The sequence below is a fragment of the Clinocottus analis genome, unplaced genomic scaffold, assembly GCF_023055335.1.
Source record: "Clinocottus analis isolate CAN_PGR_092001 unplaced genomic scaffold, fCliAna1.0.p SCAF_3, whole genome shotgun sequence".
Lineage (NCBI taxonomy): Eukaryota > Metazoa > Chordata > Actinopteri > Perciformes > Cottidae > Clinocottus > Clinocottus analis.
In genome coordinates this window covers 16353812-16376155 of record NW_027176042.1, presented here as the reverse complement: position 1 = coordinate 16376155, position 22344 = coordinate 16353812, and the positions used below count along the sequence as shown (strand labels likewise).

The following is a 22344-nucleotide window of genomic DNA, read 5'->3' as shown; positions in this document are numbered from 1 at the left end:
ACACACAGGCAATATGCTTGTGTATGCATATAAACAGAATGCGCAAAAGGCTCATTCAAACTTCATAACAAGGCTGCAACCAAATTTGACAGGAAAATAACCATCAGAGCCCAAAATGATGTCGTCACGCTGCATGTTTTGTCCAAACAGCTGGCAGCTGATATTTTTTGTTAAAAGAATGACTTCAATTTAAGATATTGTTTTAAATAAATTTCATGGAATGCATCAATTGAAAGAATCTCACTACTTTACCCAGAGTAAAATAACGAACCTGTTGGGCCATTTGCTCGGCTTCCAGTATTGCTGCTTGCAGCTTTCTGCAGAGCCGCTCATACAAAACAGCCTCACGCTCAAGAATGCACTTCTTTGGGTCCTCAGCATTACGGCCTCCATGTGGGAAGTCCATCAGATGAACGGTTGTCGAAACGGTTCCATTTCATTTTGAATAGAAAACAATCAACACACACACGATTAAAAAAAGAGACAAATGTCTGAATCAGTTTTGGATCTTTAATTGATAACAGTTACGCCAGTGTTACAGTAAACACACCAACAGGCTGAAGGTAGTAAATACCAGTACAAGTTTCCCACTACTCTAATACTTCATACAGCAGAATAAATTATACCATGATAATATACACACATGCGAAACAGAAAAAGGAGTAAAGCAAAGCACAGATGTCAGAAAGCAACTAAACAGGTTAAGGGTCAAACAGACGGGAGAGGGGATAAGGAGTTGTATGCTTTAAATATCCAAATGTTTATTGACGCAAGTGTTAGAAATGGGTTTGATACACTAAAGACGATTCTAAAATTCTTCCTTTTTAAAATATACACATGAGTGAGGCGTCTAAGCGTCGCAGTTGGAGCTGCTGCGGTTCAGTGCGGAGTCAGCGTTTCTTTGACTTCTTCTCCGGAAGTGTTATTGGTCCACAAATCAAACGTGACTTGATTCAGTTTCCCAGAGCAGAGAGGCCGCGTTCACCAGCTTCATCACCATCCTGGACCGTTGGTTAAGTCCCACACCCAAGTGTCTGGGGTCAGGTGTGTTAGGTCCGTGGTCCAGTCAAGTCTGGTCTGCACCAATAATCAGTCTGTGAGATCAGGTGGTTAAAAACACCCTCAAAATGCTCTAACACATGTTTCATCCAGCCACCTTTCAAATATACAGCGGTCCTGTGGTCCAGGGAGTCTCTCTGTGTCAAGCTTTCATTTTCCATTGAGCTCAGTTGGATCCTCTTTTAAACAATTTTTTTTATGGAATTCATATTTTACTAATTTATACAAATTTATTTTTTTTACCTGGGCCCAAAATCAGAAACCAAAAATTTGGTCAAAACAGGTAAACCAATTAAATGCAATCGAAACAAAACCAACAGAAAAACAAGCCAGTTAAGGAAACTCAAATCAAACATGTACTTCCACAGATCCCTTGCTTACCTACCATGTAGTTTTGTTTTAGTATAAAACATACTCTTTATAAACAAACAATACACAATCTGCTCCAGCTACTGTACAGTTTTCAGTTTTTAAAAGGCGACTGAGGACCAAATCCTGTCTTGAGATAAAGTGAACTAATCATCATCGTTACAATGATGTCAAAGAAAATGTCACAGACACCTCCAGGGAGCGGCTGGTCCTGGAGCGTGTCAAAAGTCAACTATGAGTGCTACACAAATGTCTCATATCATTAAAATGTTTTCTTCTTTTTGTACATTTCAGTGAAAACGTCAAAGCGGGGGATTCGAGGGGAGGGGAAGGGAGAGGGGGGCAATCAGTGGTGTTACCTGTGCCCTTTCATGACCGACTGGATTATATTTTCCAGCGTGCACGTGAATGGCACAGTTTGTGTACTTTTTAATCTTATAAGAGAGCGTTGGAATGCTTGTAGTGTATTCGTAGTTGGAGAGGGAGGAATGTTTCGAAGGAATGCTTGTTTAGTCTGATAGTGGAAGCCAACTGAAGGTGAATTTACAAAATGAGCTAATTATTCTATAAAAACAGAAATACTGGCTAGCAATGGTAAGGGTCACTGTGAATTAGCGTTGACACTATTTTGTGTGATTTAATCTGCTATTAAAGTCACACAGGGTTCCCTGGCAGATGGGATTTGGAAGGAGTAGAGGGGAGGGGGGGCGGGAGCGGGGGGGAATTGAGTTAGCCCTCCTTGGCAAGGTCCATATTTCTAAACAAAATACATTAATTTCCCCAATCCTGTTTTTGCAAACAATGCCCCCCTCCCCATGGACCGCGGCTAAGGATGGGATGGAGGTTAGAAGGGGAAAGCAAATTTGCCGCCAAAACACTGCTTTAATTCCCTGCAGAATCCATCCAGCCAGACTTCCCACAGAGTGGCCAAGTTCTTTAGGAATGTCAAGATGAATATGAAAGTGGGAAGGTCAAATCGCTCATGAACATTAGAGCTCAGGGAACAGGCAGAGGAACAGCAGCTTGGAAAACAATCATCCTCTCTTTGTGTGTCTGCGCCGACACGCAAAACATGCACGAGCAACAGACACTCACTCCCGAACGGTCTCAGTCATTCACACTGTGTTTTACACACCAACATCTAACAGAGAAAAGAGATACGAATGGAATCAAAGAACAACATAAATCACATTAACCATAATCATATAACAGCAACAATAATCTTAACAATATCAAAATGGAACAAGAATAAGAGTCGTTCAAATGATATTGGCTTTGTCAACTACTATGAACAGCAAGGTCAAAGTACATGTTGTTGATGGCTCTAAATGTGCGCTGGACTGCAGTCATGACAAACAGGAACCCGCGCCAAGGCGGCCTTCCATCCTCTGGTGTTCTTGGGTCCTGTCTGGCCTTCCGAGCAAAACAAAACAGGGTTCGGGGCTGGGGAAGGAGTTTGAGAAGCAGACAGAGACGCACAGAGATTGAGCAGAGAGGGTGCAGAGCCGCCTGGTGGTTGACAATGGTGTGAATAGTCTCATTCAACTCCCCAAAGTGTCTTGTCACACCCGCAAGTGTCACTTTCTCTGACACACAGCGAGGCTAAGTGTCTGTGCGCTGATGTCATGGTTGGGCTGCAGAGCAAGCAGCAGAGAGGCGAGCTGGAGTTGGAGTCCAGGCTTGATGGAGCATGGAGGAGGGTAGCAGAGGGCGAAGGAGGGTGGTGCAGGGCGCGTCCTGGGGGGGGGGGGGGCTTTAGTAGGCCTGTCCCGTCTCCACCTGCAGCAGTCCCAGCACGGCCGAGTGGTCTCCAAGTTTCATCCTCCTCTGAGTGGACAAGCTCACGTTCTTAGCCAGGTAGTCCACGGCAGCTGCACAGAGACAAAAAGACAAAACCAGATGTCAGACAGGTGGTAGATTCCTGAGACGTATGTCCTATTCACTCTCCTTTCACTCCTCTGATTAAGGCTGAAATAAGTTGTGGCAGAAGCGAGTGAGTCAAAGGAAAAACAATTCACAGTGAGAGTGAAAGATAAAAAACCCTTCCCCTGTCCCTTGTCTGAGGTTGGCACGCTGCTGGCACGGAGCATGTGCATCCTGGTAAAGTCTCCATGCTGTCACTCAGACGGGTGCCTGTGTGTGTTCTGTGTGCCAGTCTTCATTACACTTGGCATCTCTGATTTCATGCCCTCCACACTCCACATGGCCGATCATTTTCATCCGCAGACAGCAGCTCTCTCCTCTCTCCTCCATTCATTACCCATCCACTGTGCTCAATCACCATCTTAATTAACCTCACATCAGCTCACATCCGCACTGCCATCAGTTTCTTGCTCGCTGACAAAACACTGCGCACACACAACACGTGACACATTGGTACGCGCTCACGTACGCGCGCGCGCACAACAACATGAAAACAAAGATGCACAATACAGCAGATCGACTTGGAGCTGCACATAAATACAAACAAATGTCGGCTAGCTGGCGCTGGCTGGCTTGTTGGGGAAGTGTGCTTCATTTTACCTCTTATGAATGGCTGTGACAGCATCAGTCAATTATGCTAATCTAATAAAGCAAACTCTTTCCTGCCCTAAGGGTGTGTGTGCATGTGTCTCTATGTGTGTGTGTGTGTGTGTGTGTGTGTGTGTGTGTGTGTGTGTGTGATGGAGAAGAGAGAAAGAGGGAGAGAGGTGGGCAAGAGGACACTGTGGCCCCTGAGGGTGTGCCGTTCTTTGAAGTAGCCCTCTCCTCTTTCCCATCCAAGTGGAGTGGGGTGTGACTAAGGCAGCTCTCTTGGAGGATGGTGGTAGTGGTGGTGTTGGTGGTGGGTTGAGGGGGGTCTTTATCAAGAGCACGTGTCTGCCTCCACCAACAAAGGTGCAAAGGTCAGGAGGCTCTCTTGCCGAGGAGTTGGGCATCACTTCATAGGCTTTTTTTTTTTTTGTATTTAGTCAACTCAAGAGGAGAATATAAAGGAACAACTCTTGTTTGGACAAAAGTGCATGCAACTCCAGCTAAACACAAACACACATCATTGAAATGTCAATGCAGGGTTTACTCACTCTGGCCGTACTGGCTGTACTGGTAGCCTGCAGTGACGGGGTCAACGCTGTAGCTGGTGGCGCTGTAGGTGGGGGGGCAGTATGACTGAGAGGAAGCCAGACTGTCCTTGATGGAGTCGGAGCGCTGGCTGCAACTGGCTGAGATGGGGTTGGAGCTCTCCAGGCTGCCGTGCAGGGGGGAAATGGAAAAGTCGTGCTGGGGCTGGGAGGCTACGGAGGGGTTACTCAGGATACTCATCACCTGGAGGGGAAGGGGGAACGGAGGATGTTAGAAATTTGGAAAATTGAGGATCAAAGCATTGACAGAGTTGAGGGAAAGTACTTTTTTCTGCAAATATAGTGCCATCCTAGCACTTCACGGTAGAGATGCCAATAGAAATACCCCATTTCAACTTTGAAATGGGGAAAGGGAAAAACTTCCCCTTTTTTTAAAAAAAGAGCAGGGGGAAGGATACAAGGAGAGTGATGAGGTTAAAAAAGGAGAAAGGGAACAAGAGAGACTGTTTCCATTAGCTGGCACTGCCAGTAAGTGTTCTGCTGTGGGACAGAAGGGTCCCAGGGTGATAATAGACCCACCATCCGTGCCAGACAGCCCCTGTTCCGAAGCCTGAGGCCTGAGCCCGAGCCTACAGCACAACAAGCACCAAGGGAGTCCCTAATCCCTCGCCCCTAGCCTACCCATCTCATGAATAGTAATGGAGTTGGAACTGGTAAATGATCCCCTCAGATCCCCACACAAAGTAGCCTCTACAAACCTTACTGAGGGGCCCGCTGATACTGCAGGTTGAGGCTGGCCTGAATATCACAGTGTGTATATTATTCATAGTGTATAAAAGCTTGCAATTCAATATTCTAGATTAATGTAATAGCATGTGACATTCGTCAGAAGAAGGTCTCAAAATATGTTAAAATGGAAGAGATTACTTCTAGTGCTCCCTCAGTCTGAAGCACAGCGGCCCAGAATACTGTGAAGAATGTCGTTTTCTTATGCTGCGAGTTTCTTTAAGTGAAAAAGGAAAGTGGAGTGTGTGTGTGGGAGGGGATGGTAAAAAAAGGGAATTGTCCCACACATGCTTCATTCCTATAGCATGGAAGCCTTCCCTTCAACATCAGGTTCATGTTGAGTTTTGCTATGCTGCACTGGCCTTTGGCCCCTTGGCTGCTAAACCAATTAGCCCATCATGGAGGTGGTTACACAGGGGTGATACACACGCAGACATATGTTTGCATGCATGCACACATGAATGGACACATGCGTGCCTGCGCACATACGCTGCAAACATATATGCAGACAATGCAGACAGGGCAAGGCGCAAATGTCCACAAAGTCCACAAATGATGCACTAAGCCAGGAATATCCCACAGAGGGAAAATTAACGATATTCTGCAAGTTAATCATATCTTCAGGAAAGGCCTCCCAGGAAATATGAAGCACTCGAAGTACATCAGAAACATAACGTCTGGTTAGTCATTTCCACATGTTAATTCTATCAGTATGGAAACCCCCACCCATCGTCCCCTCCACATCTGTGGTCCGCGGACAAAGCATGTGACATGTATCCATAAGAGGGAGATTCATGGCTCTCTTTTTATGCTGGACACATGTGATGCTTCCTCCCATATGGAGCCGAGCTGCACACTATGAGGAGGACAAGAGGACTATGTGTCCTGATGTGCTGAGTGAAGGAGGGAGAGCTTGTTAAGTGTCCTGAGAGAGACAGCTGGAGGGCATGAGTCCATTTTAGTCATTGGTTATTAGTTAAAGCTTGATTACATCGCTTCCTCATGAAATAGAATAGCCAACAATTGAGCCGAATATTATTCATGCTCATAAAAGTTCTTCAAAAGAAAATTAATTCTTATCACTTATATTGTAGCAGCTTTGCGATTTTCGCGAATTAGGATGGGTCAACCACTTTAGAGGCTAACGAGTGTTGTCATCTGTGAGGACTTTGCTATCCTTAAGTCGTCCTTCCCCCAAAGAGGATTCTGTCTCAATGATTTGAGTTGTGCTAGACGGAGAAGGTGAGCTTTTACTAGAGTCATCAGGTTCTTATTGGATGTGCGTCAGTTACATTTTCTGTTCACACCACTGGAACAAAAATTCAAGGCTGTTTCAACATTGTTCCCTCAATCTGATGAAGGTGCTAAAGATGAACTTAGTTCACCCAGATCTACGGTATTTTATAATTTTCATCGGTCAATTTAGATGACTGACTTTGCTACTTTGATGTCCCCATGAAGTTCTCTCATTTCCCATTCAGGGGTTAAATGATACTTAGTCAAATAACCCGTAAAAAGAATTTGCACCCTTTGTAGAACAAGACTATTGATAATTCATTTGGGCACAAAGTGCAGTATTCCTGCTGGCAAAGTCATATCCATTGAATTTACTCACGGAGAGGAATGCAACGCATAAAAAAAGCATTTTGTAAAATGTGTTTATACATACATAACATATAGACAGCATGATAGATATTAATGGCATCCAGTTCCACTGAATGGGGTCTGGTGCACCAGGATGTCACTCAAGTGTTAAAGTACACCTCTCAGTACACACTGGTGCATTAAACAAGACTTGTGGAGTTTAAATTAATGATACATTTTAGTGCTGAGAATTTTCTTTTCACATCCATATTATTTTCCTCACCCAGTCTTTACACTCTTGTAGAGAAGACTTTCTCACTGCGTCTCTCCCTCCCTCTCTCTCTCTCCCCCTCCTCTCTCCCCCACCCCCCACCCCCACCTCCCTCTTTTTTTCTTGCATACAGCGTCCTCAGCAGCCCAGAGTTCGTTTGTTGTTTGACGTTGTGTGAGTGCTGGTTTGGGAGATAATGTGAGCCAGGACCTAGTTTAAAGGACAATGCTCCAGGGCCTTCCCTGCCTCTCTCACCCCCTCCCCTCACCCTCTCCTTTTTCCGCTCCCTCTCTACAGATAGATTACTTTATAAATAATAATAAAAAAGTAATTAATTCTCTCAACTTCTGAGCCCTCCAGCCTGTGGCGAAGTGAATGGGGGAGTGTAAATTGATACAATGTGCATCCTTTCAGATAAATAAATAGCGCACTTGAAACACAAAAAGAGGCCCTTTCATACCTCCCTAATTTCTTCAACAGTCAAATTACATTTATTTTGTTTGCGTGAATGTTTGACGAGATGTTCTTTGTTGGATTTCTTTCCAGAATATAACAATATGACAGAGCTGAGAGAAACAGTGAGTGTTACAAGAAAAAAACAAAAAAAACACACACACACAAAAAAGGAGGAAAAGTCTGCAAAGAAATAGAGTGCAGATGTTCTGCAGCAAGCCTATTTTTTCATTAAAAGTTGTTGTTGTAATTACATTTTGACAATTTAGCTCTTATATCTTTAACAATATTTAAATGTGCAGCATTTATGTTTTTTTATACTCGGCCGTATGAACTTAAATTGCCTCACATCTGTGACTCAGAGTTAGTTCTCGTTCAAGCACCTGACGATGATAAGTGGGCGCCTGAACTCTTGTGTTGGACTAAAACAACACAAATTCACGAATGTGAAAAAGGAAACGGAGCAGTGAAAATATGATAGCCTATAGAAAGAGGGCGAGAGGGGCAGAATAGGGGAGAGAAAGTGATATAGAGTGAGTGAGAGGAAAGTGGAGGCTTTGGGAAGTACAAAGACTCCTGTAGGACTGCGCTGGCCTGAGGGCTAGCCTGCCTGGAGAGCTGATAGGAGCCCCTTCTGTTCCATTCCCGGCGCCAGCTCCAACACACCCCACTCCACAAATACTCTTAATCTGCGCAAGACTGGATTAGTTCCTCTGTCACCGATAGCACCCTGTTCTGCCCGAATCGAAATGCCCCCAAGATGTACCTTTAAGTTAGGCAGAGGTCACCGGGGCAGACAGGGAAAAATGAGCACTCCAAATGTCTGTAAGTTATCTGGGTGGTGCAGAATAGCATCTTGCACCTTAGCAGATCTGCCCGGCTGATACTCGCTTCAGCTGAGAGTGATTAAAGACAGTGATGACATGACACTGAATTTTAGATCAATATTTGAAGGCCAGTCCTGAGGGTGTGATTACAGGACGAGAATATACTGTTTAATTCTGACACCGAGGACTCCTAAAGATCCAGTGTCTGACTTTGAGAACTGCCAAATATTGAACATATTTTAGACATATATGGACATAAAAACAGAATACAATATATATATATATATATATATATATATATATATATATATATATATATATATTCGTATGTATATACACAAACATATGTATGAACTCTAAAAGAGATTTTCTTTAATAACATTAGGAAATGAAACATACATTTTTATTAAATCCAATCCTCCTTTAAAAAAATGTGAATCAAACATCTAATTACCTAAAACAAAACAAAGATGAAAGAATAAATAGCAAATGAAAATATCAGGGACCCCAAAGTCAGTCGACTCCTGCTCCCACAATGTCCCACCCTTCCCCCATCCCTCACATGAGAGGGCCGGCCCAGCGGGCAGTAAGGCCCCTCATCTGAGCAGACAAAATGACTATTTAAAAATAACAGTGATTGCATAAATTGAATTAAAGCGGTTTGGTCACGGTGGAGGTGACGCGAGGGGTGGCGCGGGGCCGCAGCAGACAGCCGGGATGGTGGCAGGCAGCAGATGACGGGCTCTGGCCCGCATGCCACTGCGTTAATTGGCCGCGGCACATTAATAAAAACTGAAAAGTGTCTTCCACCATCGCCATAGGATGAAGAGACAGAATGAGAGGTAGAATGGGAGGAAGGGTGAAGGGTGCTGGAGGGAGCGAAATGAGCCTTTGAAGAATGTGGTGCGCGTGGGGGAGGGGGTGGGGAGTGCTAATTGTGTTCAATTAATTGGCTGATTGGCACTGACAGAATCTGGGCACTGACAAGTCAGGCACAGATGAGGACGATTAGTGGGCACTGGAACAAGCTGTCACTCCTCACAACATGTTAGCCATCTCGCGCCTGTGTCCCTTCTCCCTGTGAAGCTGTTCATGCATACAAAGGAAGCTAAAACAAGTGGAAAATGAATATTTATTTTGGGATTGTCCATACTTCTTCTCTCTCTTTGCAAATTTTCATTAAGCTAAATCCTCTCCAGCCCACTTTGGCTCATGCTAGTTTTAGTGTTGAAGAAAGCACAGCTGCTCCAGCTGAAGGAAGGTCCCCCTCCCTCTTAAACATCCCACAGTTTAAGCTATAAACTTGGCCCCCGCGCTAACCAGAGGTTAATATGCCGTCTATTGGACTGCAATTGGAGAACGTGTGGGGAGCAATCCTCTATTCTCTGCTAGTGATATGCTTGAGTAACTATGGGATGGATTCAGCCACTGGGAACAAGAGAGGCCCCTTCAAAGTGCACACACACACACACACACACACACACACACACACAAGCAGACTTCAACTCTCCGCACCTTGCACCAACGCCTCTTTTAAATTAAACGGCAGATTTTCTGATTCCAGGAGAGTGGTTTCAGCGAGGCAGGGCTTGTGTGTGTGTGTGTTAGTGTGTGTGTGTTAGTGTGTGTGTGTGTGTGTTAGTGTGTGTGTGTGTGTGTGTGTGTGTGTGTGTGTGAGGGAGCAGCTACAGAAGGAAAGCGAGGCGGATCGAAGGAGAGGAGAAAAAAAGGGGAGGAAGATGAGGAGGAGGGTGGGGGTTGTTTGCTAAAAACCGCAGGGGCCAGGTCTAGTGAAAAATGTCAGGTCAAATTGTTCTTGACAGTGTTAATATCTGCACCTCATAGCCATAATTACATGTAAATAAATAGTGAAATAGCTCTCAGCTGGAGACTGAGTGTGGAGAGCTGCTGCACGAGGCAACCAGCTGAGGACCCAACCTCCTCCCATATTCTCATGTTATTCTGAAGAGGAAGAGAGGAGGAGAGAGAAAGAGACACGAGCAATGAACCATGCTGGCAATAGATACTTGTATTTCAACCTTTTTTTAAAAAAAAGGCTAAGCAAACTGTGAGTGTTAAATCAACTTTGCAAATGGGTCACCAGCAAAGCAAAGTCCACAGCGGAGCAGGGACCAGGAAACCAATGAGGGACATGCAGGAGGAGACCGGGGGAAGGAGGGACAGAAGGAGAAAACGTGAGAGAAAGTCAGAGAGAGTATTAATCACAGCTATGCACCTGTCAGAGTGGCATCTGGAACTAAGAGGAACCACATGCAGATAGACAACAACCCGAGACCTCCGGCTAGCAGGACAGGTTCACAGCGAACCAGCCCTTCTTCTTCCCCAGCCGTCCCATAACCCCCTGCACCCTGACCCGTGACCCCAGAGATGGTCATCTAGCGTATGCACCACAGCCACTTCACCTGCCCTGCTGTTACAGCTCATTATTATCCATAATATTATTATTATTATTATTATTTCAGTATAAGTCACCTTCAAATTGTGTATGTATGAGACTGGGAATTGCCACAGATGAGCATGTGACACAGTGCATGTCCGTGTGTAATAGGTATTTTAGATAGGATCAATGTCTGTGCCTATAATAAAGCAGTATCACTCTCCACCTTATAGGCATTTCAACTGCGTAGGACACACAGCATGTGAATCAGTCTCAGTCATTTTCCTCCTTAAATCCCCATCTTCTAGGATTTACTGAAATTCATATTGGCTGCCTCTGCAAGATAAATGTAAATCACATTCCCTTATATTTACTATTTATCAGGATGCAGCAGCTCACTTTCAGCAGGAAATATCTCTCACCCGCACACAAACACCCTTGCATTTAAATAGCATTTTTATTGTCCGCCATAGCCTTTCATCTGGGCGTAGGGAGAAGAGCTGCCTCTCCAGGGGAGAGAGTTGGAGCAAGAGAGGAAGGTGGGGAGAGAGAGAGAAAGAGCAAAGCACTATTGGCAAGGCATCATGGGATGACAAAACGCCAAATGGAGGGAAGGAAGGTTGGTAGGTGAAAAATAGATTATGAATACATAAAGCTCCAACTGAAAATATTTTGGAATGGAAAAGAAAATGGCTTCACTTGGTGCTCGGGAGACATTAGAGATGTGGGGAGCAACAAATGGTATACAGACGGTTAGGAGGCTTTGGTACTGTCAGCTGCTAGCAAATGAGAGCCGTGTGTGAAGCTGCAGCTATGACCGTGATGTGCTGCAAGGTGTCACGAAGCTTTGAGTTTAGAAGGAGAACCCCATCCTAATTGTTCTGTCATACTTCATAAAAACTACAGTCCGTCCAGGCATAAGTCTCTTCAAGCTGCAGAAACAAACCAAGATACAGAAGACGAAGAGCCAACGCAACACGACGACGACGACCACGGTGTGCACAGAGGTGTATTTCTGGTGTCACAGACACAGAATCTTTCCTCAGAGTTCAAAAGTGTTGCAAAACAACAGCAACGACTAATAATCTGTGCAGAAACAGTATAGCCAGTGGATATGATTTACAGTCCCTGGATTTTCTTGGCAGCTGCCAACAGCAGGTCTCTTTTTTCTGAAAGCCTCTTACATCTTTTTTTATACTTGCCAAATTGAAACAGTATTTGTTTTAATGGGAGTTCTAATTAACCAGTATGTATTCCCCCTCTTGCTCTGCGAGTGGCTGAGCTATGAATGCAGGCTATGTGCTCATCCCCTTTGATTTGTTGTCAGTGGAGCCTGCCAGCTGACACAGTGCCCGGTGAGAGGCTTAATGCCCAAGTTTTAATAATGTGGGGGACTACATGAATCTCCCCCTCTCATTGGTATTCAGGTGCAGAATGTCTTGTTAGAAGTCAGGGAGGGAGGCGGAATGAAGCCAGAGCTCCAGATTGTTCCGTATATTTTCCCCTCTCCATTTTTTTTTTTTTTTTTTTTTTTTTGGCAACGGTAGAGCTTGCTTCTTAAAAATAATTCATCCCGTTTTTAAAAGAAGCGTCTGCGCTAGCTAATGGAAGAGCAGCAGCACAGTTTGGAGTCTCCCCTGGCTTATCTCTCTCAGACAGTTGTGGGGAGTCGCTGGTGAGCATGGTGTCAGCGTGCGTGGTACGGTGCAGCGCTGCGCGGGCAGGCAGGCCTGGGGACACAGATCAAAGGGAGGCAGGGGTGAGAGCCGCTCTGCCTCTGATCCCGTGTACGTGTGTGTGTGTGCGTGTGTGTGTGCGTGCGTGTGTGTGTGCGGAGGCCCGGCCCACTCACACAGCCCAAAGGCCCTCCTCAGATACAGACACACATCCTTGTCATTCCAAAACACACAACACTTTCATAAAACTGCTAAACAGAAAAGAAAAAAAGTTCCCCGCAAAACTTTGTTAACTTCCTTGATTAAAACGGAAATCAAATCTCTGTCCATCATACCTTTGACTTCTCCCGATCACTTTTCCTTATCATTTTAAATAGCATCATACGACATCACTGCAAAGCATTTCCTGCTTTTACTGCAATTTTTAGGTCTTATTATTTAATTTATATATATATATATATTCTAGAAATTTCTCTGAAGAGTGAAACCCAACTCTGCCACTGAGCTTCTCTTGCATCGCCTCAGCGCTCCACCAGTGCAGTTGTTTTCTTTCCTCTCCCAGCAGGTGTCCCTGTCATGCAATAATGAGGAATTCAGCCCAAACGTCTCCCCACGTATAAAATGCTCATGAACACTGCTTCAAAGAAACATTTGAGAAGTATCTAAAAGGCTCTTTAGAGTTTCATATTACCAGGTTGTTGTTTTTTTCTTTACGTATAGCATATTCTTAATAGATGACTGTGTCTGGCTGTCGAAGCATGCCCTCTTCAATTATAGGAAGACTGCTTGTCTTGTTGTTTTCTAGTCAACATATGCAAAATTCAAATTTAAAGCATCGTGGTGGCCATTTGGGGCCGAGACAAAAGCTTATGTCAAATGGATTATTAAAAATGAAAAAATGCCACACAGTAAAAAAGCAAACGTGAGCTTAAATCTTTAGGTAACAACAGATAGAAAAATACTGGACTGGCTGTCCCCTGTGCCCTTGCCTTTCCTTCTTGCAAACCCCTGCTGTGCCGCTAAACGAAACAAGACCAACAACAAAACACACTTCTAGTTTCATACCTTTTGCCCAGCCATGCACAGCTTCACTCTGACCCCTAATATATTGCTCCCTCAACCAGCCAAACACGTTGTATATCCCACAATGACAGCAACCAGTTTGAGTGCGGACGGTTTTTCCACCGGCTGTAATGGGAAAATGTGTGCTGTCGGGATAGGTTATGGGATTGGGATGGACGCAAGCTCCTGTCGGGATCGCTGAACGTTGCAGGATTCCATTACAGACTTGGCACCATGCCACCACAGCCCATTTACTGGGAATCAGAGAATTTTTGTCAATCTTTACAGCAACCGCTAGGCCATCAATGCCAGACACTTGAAGAAATAACTTGCACATACCAATGCACAAGCATATCTCACGCAAACAGATGCTCTCTGTAACTTACAATATCACATTCTCAATTCCATCTCGATAGAGACTTTCTTTGTGTGTCTTTTTTTTCCATTAGAGGAAAGGGAAAAAACAGGAAGTTACGGAAAAATCAACAGTGAGGTGTTGTATGTGTGTCGATGATTTTACAACGCTGAAACAGATTTTTTTTTTAAATTGTTAAAATGCAAAGACTAAACAAGGTCGGATATGGAAAACTTTTTGTAATTTTCAGATATTTTTTCATGCGCCGTGAGATTTTTGGATAGAGAGAGAGAGAGAGAGAGAGAGAGAGAGAGAGAGAGAGAGAGAGAGAGAGAGAGAGAGAGAGAGAGATGGGGGCTGCCCAGCCCAGCAGGACGCTGCACCACAGAGTGAACTGTGATTCTGCTGTCAGTGTGAACATTCATCTCCATGCTGAGAGACTGATGGGAATGCCACACAGCATTCTGCATGCATTCAATACATTTCAATTCGGTGCCACGCAAACATCCCATCAAAACATCCACACCACATGCATTTCACAAAAAAAAAAATAAATCCACAATTTAAGTTACAAATAAAGAACTGCATTACAAAACTGGTAAAAATGTATTTCAGGTGTTTTTCTTTTTTAAAGACTTTAATCAAACACTCTTGATAGAGTAATTGAATAGTGAAAATCCATGCTGTACAGTTGCCCAAAGGCCTCTGTCCTAATCCTCACTATGACAGGAAATGTTTAATATCCCGAAACATTCTTGAATGCCTGTGAAGAGGGAGCGAAAGCGACACTGCACCCCATGCCAGTATTAGAGAGAGCCATTAATGAAAAAAAAGCGACTCCATGTTCCTGGTGTTTTTCTGCAGGTTTGCAGTGAGAGCATTAGCAGTTAAAGCCCCTGTGCCACGATTAACAATCAAACACGCTGTGAGCCTCCATGTTATCCTCCGTTGCTCCAGCAGGAGAGAAAATCTCTTTTTTGTCACAAAATCCTTAATTCTTTCTTCTCTGAAGAAAGAGGGTAATACCAAGAATGTTTCCAATCTGCTTTGAGAAATATTTGAAGAAGAAGAAAAAAAAAACTCCCAATAAAACACGTGTGAACGACGGGGTAATTGTGGACAAATGCAGCATTGAAATTCATTTTCAACTCTTTACACACCATTTCAATCTTATTTTCTGCCTGTTAACCACATCCTGTTGGTGAGGGTGGGCAAGACTGGCCAGTATTGATGGGTAATTATGTATAATTCACTCCGTACACACGATTTGCATCAATACAAATCATGTTTTATTCTGTGCTACTTAAAGCTCAACCCTTACCATAGAGTCGAATTTAAACGCTCATTAATGGAGGTGTCCGAGGAGGTTAAGTTGGTTAAATCCAGCGCTCTTCCAAAGAAGAAGCAAACAAACCTGCACATACTGTGTGACACATTAAGATGGCACAGAGGAGAATGTGTAGAGAAGATATTTTAGGGATTTAAACTGCAATTAAGAAACCCAGAAACCTAAGTAGCCTGGGTAATATTCTTCTTTATCATGACGGGAGCGCACAAGAGCATGTGTCCGGTAGGAAAAATCTACCAGAAAACCTCACAAGAAGAGAGCACATCGCCTCTGACACTCTGAACACATAGAGCTGCCATGGAAATCATGCAGTAAAGAGATGAAGAAAATCGTGAGTCTTCCAGCTGCAGACAATTACGTGTAGAAGATTATGGGGCTACATTTATAAGCTTTAGCTAATTATTTCATCTGCATGTGTTCTCACTGCGCTGCGCAAGGATTTAGATGTCCCAGGAAAGTCGAAATCGCTGTTTGGAGCAGCTTGAGTACTTGCGGTACTATCAAGATGAATTTTAATTTGTTGATGTTAATCCAATTGTTTTACAAATGTAGCAATTTAGAGTAGCTAAAATAAATCCAGGGCTTTGGAAGGCGAACATAAAAGCCCACACTGACAGTTATTTTGCTGAACATGCTGTTTCTGAATTTTAATTTCAGTCAAATACAATTAAATATGGTGAACAGCGAGAGGAGGAGGGTGGTAGATGAATGACGAATGGGAATTCTCACCTATTTGTGGGAACGTTATATAAACGGGTAACCTTCGTGGAGGTGAAACTTGTTGGACTGACCTGTGGGGAGAGCCCGTTGCCGACAGAGTTCATGTGGTTGCTGGATGCCGAGGGGCTCATGAAAGTATCGGAGTAGCTGGAGAAGCCGTGGCGATTGGACGAGAGACCGTAAGCAGAGCTGCCGTCTGCAGTCAGGCCTCCCTGGTGCATGGAGGATGGAGGCAAGGGTTGGGGTCTGTGCAACGTGCTGCCCTCTGACACCAAGAACAACAGAAACAGGTCAGAGAGAATTTAGGAAAACTGAAGCTAAGCAAGAATCCATATACAGCAGCCTCAAGGTTTAAGGTCCTAACTCAAACATTAAGTGTCCTTCTTCAAATTGATTACCAAAAAGAAAAGTCTCTTGATGCAAAGACTTTATTACGTGAAGGCTCATTTCTGTTTCACTATGACAGGATGTGATTGTAAACTGGTTGCTGCATGGTTGTTATAAGCTGCACATGGTTCATATGTAATTCATAATGCTATTCCCATGAACATAAAATAAGGATGGCATACCACAAATAAATAGGGCTAATGTAATCTTTCTTAAAAATTAGATTAAACTCAAAGTACAGAGCATACTTAAATTATCTTTCCTGTCTGAACTATTTTGTGCTCTTACCCTGCGATAGCGTGGTGCCGGGGTAGCTGGACTCTTGTAGCTGGTATGTGGGTAGACTTGGCATCCCTGTGGGAGGGAATCCTCCAGGAAGCAGGTGGTTGAAGGCCGCTAGCTGATTGGCCCCGGCCTGTTTACGCCACCGAGCGCGCCTGTTGCTAAACCACACCTGAAAGAAGAGCGTTAAAATGATTAGTTTAAACTCATGAGTTTAAACTCATTTTCATCTTTGAATGTTGAGCTCCTGCAGGTTACAAGTTGTTTTTGTTTAATTTTCAAATTCACTCAAACTCCATTTATGTTTGCTCTGTGAGCATTTGACTGCAGGAGACTCTCAGTGGAGTCTGCTGGCTCCTGCCACCTGTGATTAATCTGCCAGTTAGTGCGAGTGGTGGTGCTGGTGGTAGTTGAGAGAGTCCCTGTGGGAGCTGCCATTGAGGCTCAGTGGTCCGTCCCTGTTGTTCTTAAGTGGCTGAAGCTGTGATCTGTGTAAACAGGCTGCCCTAAGCCCCCTTCAGAGGGGAGAAGTCATTTAAAGGTCAGAGGTAGTCCACTAGCCTTCAAATCATACACCTCAAGTATGTTCGTGAAGCTAGTGGAGGCTTTGAAAGAGGCCATTTCTCTCGAGACGCAGATAAACAATAACTGCTATGCTGTTTAATATGGTTGTTTTTAAAGTCAGTTTAAAGAGAAGGAAACAGTTTTAAACTTTGGAGTCAAGACACAGAGTTCTAAGGCTGCAAATAGCAAAACGCTCACAAAACGAGCAGGACCAAAGCGCAGACACACAATGTCAATTCCCTGAATGAAAAGGGGGAAAAATAGGACTCTTTTGAACCGCCAAGATTTACACATTTTAAAAAGGCTTCTGCTTCAACAAAACATGAATATAATCAGGCCCTTTTGAAAAGAGCCAGCAACCTGTTCCATTTAACCAAGACAAGGCCCGGGCTTCACTGTGTGCTAAGGGTTGAAGGACATTGATCTATGCCTCGCACAGGCAATTCATCAGAGTTTAATACACTGTCAGCGCAGTTCATCTACTGTTGTGTTTCAAACGGCCCGGACTATTGTGAGAGCACATGAAAGAGGGGGACAAAAGCCCCTCCATACGCCACGGAGAACAGTGGACACAAAGAGGGGGCGTCCCTTTTAAACAGGTCTTAAAGAGGGACACTTTCAAGGGGACTTACCCAGCGACATACTCACTGCTTTTTGGGGGCTGCCTCTTTTTGTACACACAAACATACATATAAACTCGTATAGGCCTACAAGGGATCTCGGTCCAACGGAGATCTTAATTTGAATGTGGGTTCTTTCTCACAGAGTCGCTGCTTCTACAAAGAGCAGATGTTATTTTTTTTCTTGCCTATACCTTGGTTTAGTCACCAGAAAGAATATTGGATGCAACAGGCGATGACTGTGTCGGATGAACCCCAAACTCACAACTAAAACACTAACAGGGAATCTTTATCTCAGGCCTAATTGCTTCTAAAGACCCCGTTTGAATCCCTCAATCAGCTATTACAAAACAAATGTGGTGAGTGGCTCCAGTGAAATTTCTGCTATTGGGATGTAGTGGAGCGTAGTCCAGGGTCTGAACTAAGCTCCTACTGGGCCAGACAAACAGCTGCCTGGCCAAGGGGAGGGGGGCACGGGGGCACACCCCTTTCTTCCACACACTCCCCATCACCCCACCCCGCAGTGCCACTTCACCTCCGACCTCATCCACTCACCCCACCCTTCTTTTATGTTCATTTTAACTTCCTTCCCCCATTGTCATCCAAGCATAGGAAGGAGGTGTTCCATCACGGCAGACACAAAACACTTAAACGTTTAAGTCTGCTCTTTGCTTTTGCCATTTTCCTTTTGTCAGTGTTGCATTTCAGTTCTTTCTTCAACTCCTAACTATACTTTATCCTATTGTTTCTAGTGCATGCGTGGAATTATATGTTCAACAGTACATTTAATAATCATATATGATCTAATGGTTGTTATCATTGTAGTTTAAATGTAAATAAGAAAAACAATTTCAATAGGAAGCTGCTGAATTACTTTTCGAACACAAAGATTTGGGTTTTAGTTCAGCTCTGTGTCTTGTACTTCATGTCACTGTTGATTTGTCAATATCAAGCAAGAACCGGATCTTACCCTGACCAAGTGTTGTGAGTGGCTAAGCATAACCATAAAGAAGTTGAAGCATGCTTTAGTTGATTCAAGCAGATACATAAAGTGAAGGCTGATGCAAGCAACCAATAAATTAAATAAGTTGCCCGTAAACACTTGGCTCGCAGTATCTTGTGACGTTTCCATATCATGTTGATAGAAAATGTGACCCAGCCTACATGTTTCTTTAAAATGCGTTTGCTGTTTCAAATTAGTAGACTATAAACAATGTTCAGGAGGACATGGTTGTCCAATCACCAGAAAATCTCTCATAGAGGAATGTCATTGAAGGGTACCCTTGTAATTTATTGTAATTTAGAGTATTCTTAGGCTTTGAATAGGCTCGCTTCAACGTTGACACACAAAATGTACCTAAACTTTGAAACACGCGGAGGCTCTATTTAGTCTGAGAGCACAAAAGCCGGGTGCAGTGTGTTCACTTCAACATATGGGCATGCCCCACTCACTGAGTGGACAATTGTCGAGTTCTCAACACAGACTTGGATGAACATGTACGCAAGTGGCAAATCACAGTGTGCATACGCTATCACACACATGCATACAGTACGCACACACATTCACTCGCACATGGACTAACCCACAGCCTGAAGCTGAGGATTTGAGGCTGTGCTCTGGAACCTGATCACAAAGTCACCTTGGACCACAGATTCTCCTCTGCGCTCCACAATCCGGTTAAATTCTCTGCAGTACAGAGAGCTGCAGCGCTCCTCCATGTCTTCCCTATCTACCTACAAGTGTGCCGCCGAATTCATGTGGCTCACTTCTGTTTCCTTTTCACGCACTAAAAGGGTTCCCTGCATCTAGTGCACTTGGATACGTCTGCACTCTATCTCTGAATGGTTATGGGAAAGTTTTCGGAGGCAGGGAGGATGGAGGAGCAGTAACCCATCTTACAGAAGTCAAGCTTAGCCCTGCTTGTGAGACAAAAGAGGAAGGCTTGGAGGAAGACACAGTTGGAGGAGGGTGAAGGTTGTTGTTAAGCACAACTAGAAGAGGATCTAGTTGGAAGCCTCAAACAGCAGACATTCAGTTTTAGTCCCTAGTTTGGTGGCTTGCATTGCCTCATATGCCTTTAATCTCTCATTCACTCTCAGCCGACAGAATCAAAGCGATAAAGTGGCATTTTGCATTTCCTTATCGCCGATCAGCGATAACATGCACTCACAAACACTGTAAATGTGTGACACTGCACTGCAGTAAAAATCTCTCTCTGTTGTTTCTCTTAAATAGGATCACTCATATTTCAAAATTCCCCGTTCAGACAATCCTCCATGAATTATTTTGTCAAAGACGAGCACTGAATGTGTGACGCCTTTCAGGAGCCAATTTGCAACATTCGGTAGATGAATACCAAGAGCCGAGATAATGACAAAACAAAATGTGCTGCTGACTTCATATCCACAAAAACACAGAGGGGTGATGCAACCAACCTCAACATACAAATCCTCTTCTGTCTCATACCACGCAATACCCCCCTCCTTCTCCTCTCTGCTCCCCCTCTTCTTTCCCCCCTCTCTCTCTCTCTCTCTCTCTCTGATTCCCTCCCTGCTTGCCTTCCAGACTGGCACTATGCTAATTAAAGTAGCTAGGAGTGTGAATTTGAGAGGAGAGTGGGATTAGCTTGATAAGTATCAGGAGTACAGAAGCACTGTACCAAAGTCATTTAAATTCTAATAATAAGAAACTGTTAGAACATTCACACTGATGCATTGCAACAATTTCTGCCCTACAATCTACACAAATCCTATTTATTCCTTTATGAAACATAAACCCATACTGGCGGGAATACAGTTGCCTGTTGGGTTTGGTTGTCACCACTCAGCTCCATTGTGATTGTCTCTCTTGCCGCTGGTACTCTACTGGTATTATAACAATCAAGAAACTGTGTAGCACCTCCTGATACCTCCCGATGGGATTATATTCACACTATCTGTGTTGACAACTTATGTTGGAATTTGCCTATACTGATCTGTCACATGAAGCTATGAAGACCAGTACACAGTCTGCATATCCGTCTTTTCGCTCTGCTCATTCCATTGCATCAACAGGCGAACACAAGCCATAGATAAAGAGAGAAACTTTTTACCAAATTGATTTGCACGCTTCGTAAAACGCAATGCTTCTACCTTATTAGATTCCACTAAGTATAATAGCTACATGCAGAATGTTTATTGGTAATGAAAGAGGATCTATGTGACAGATTCTGTAAAGCGAGCCGGAGGCGGCATGCTGAGATGATGAGCCTCAGCCGAGTCTCAGGAGTCACTCTCTTAAAAACTTTCAGTCTAAATAGAGAAGAATGTAATTTGCTTCATCTGAGAGCGCTGATTTACAGCGGCCTGCAGCCTATTGCCAGTTACCCCTCCCCCCAGCGCTCCCCTCACCTGGTCCACTCTGCAGAGGAAACCGACACAAATGATGCCCTCTTCTCCTAATAGCTCAGAGAACGAGCTCTGCTGCCTGCTCCGGTTAAAACTGAGCGGTTATCAGATGGAAAGTGGCAGCGCACAGTGCATCAGCGGCGCACATACCGAAGGTGGACTTGGCAGTATCCCGTCTCACTGAGATAGCCTGGAACTAATTGCTGAGAGATACGGATCATATCCCACAATTTGACAGTGTGGTAATAAAAACCATTGCCGGGCTCATAGTGGTGAAGGAGCGCTAGTCGCTCTGCTGAAAGGGGCAGCGGGGCTGATAAAGATGGATGGTGGAAGGGTGTTAAAATGGTAGACGAGGGCAACCACGAGGGAGTTGGCTCTGTTTATGAGTTTAGGTTGTGAGTCAGCGCTAAGCTAAACACTCATCACTTCCTCAAGAACCTAGCAGGTTAATTTGGAACACAGCTTTGGGCTGTGGTGTTTTAGTGCCAGTGCAGCCACGTTTGTCTCAGAAATACAGTTTACCTCCAAATCCAACCTGAGAAAAAAATGCTCTGCACATTATCCCCATGTTTAATGACAAATGGGTGAACCCGTGAACCATGAACACAGATTCAAGTTAAAATATGAGACTGTGGGAGTACTGACACCCTCTGACTATCCTTCTCTCTCAGCCCCAAACACCAGTTTGTCTGCAACAACATCTGGAAGATGCGTCACTGCAGCTGTGCTGGAGAAGCTTTGCTCTCAGGCCAAAGGGTCTCCTCTCTCCTGCCCTGTGATGGGCCTTTTTGGTACCTATGTAAAAGCCCAGCTGGTGGACATTTTCAAAACGCTGTGAAGCAAACAATATCGACATGCACACACCATATAATTCAGATTTAAACTACATTATTCCAGATCGAGTTAAATTTATTATCTAATTCTCCATAAACAATGTTAGCTGTTAAGGTTGTTCCTTTGAAATGCATTTGGGAAAATACTACAAGAATACTTTATAGGCATTATTTATTTTGGCTACCGGAGACACTTTCTTCGTAACCTTCTCAGAAAATTAAGTTTGAGTTGACCTTTTGAGACTTTCAAAGCCTTTAAAAATTAGATTATGAGGAAAACAGCATTAAGAAATTATAGCCG

General features: G+C 44.0%; 1 protein-coding gene across 4 annotated transcripts in view; it reads right to left on the bottom strand.

The window, feature by feature from the left end:
- Positions 1-507: 507 nt before the first annotated feature.
- Positions 508-22344, bottom strand: part of pax7a (paired box 7a) — a 45314-nt gene continuing 23477 nt past the window's right edge. For all 4 annotated transcript variants that reach the window (XM_068593649.1, XM_068593651.1, XM_068593650.1 and 1 more), the window contains 4 exons: positions 16643-16808; positions 16039-16232; positions 4491-4731; positions 508-3299 (listed from right to left, as the gene is read on the bottom strand). In XM_068593649.1, the coding sequence (XP_068449750.1) occupies positions 3184-3299; positions 4491-4731; positions 16039-16232; positions 16643-16808 (717 nt within the window). In that variant the 3' untranslated portion in view covers positions 508-3183. The remainder of the gene's footprint in view (positions 3300-4490; positions 4732-16038; positions 16233-16642; positions 16809-22344) is intronic.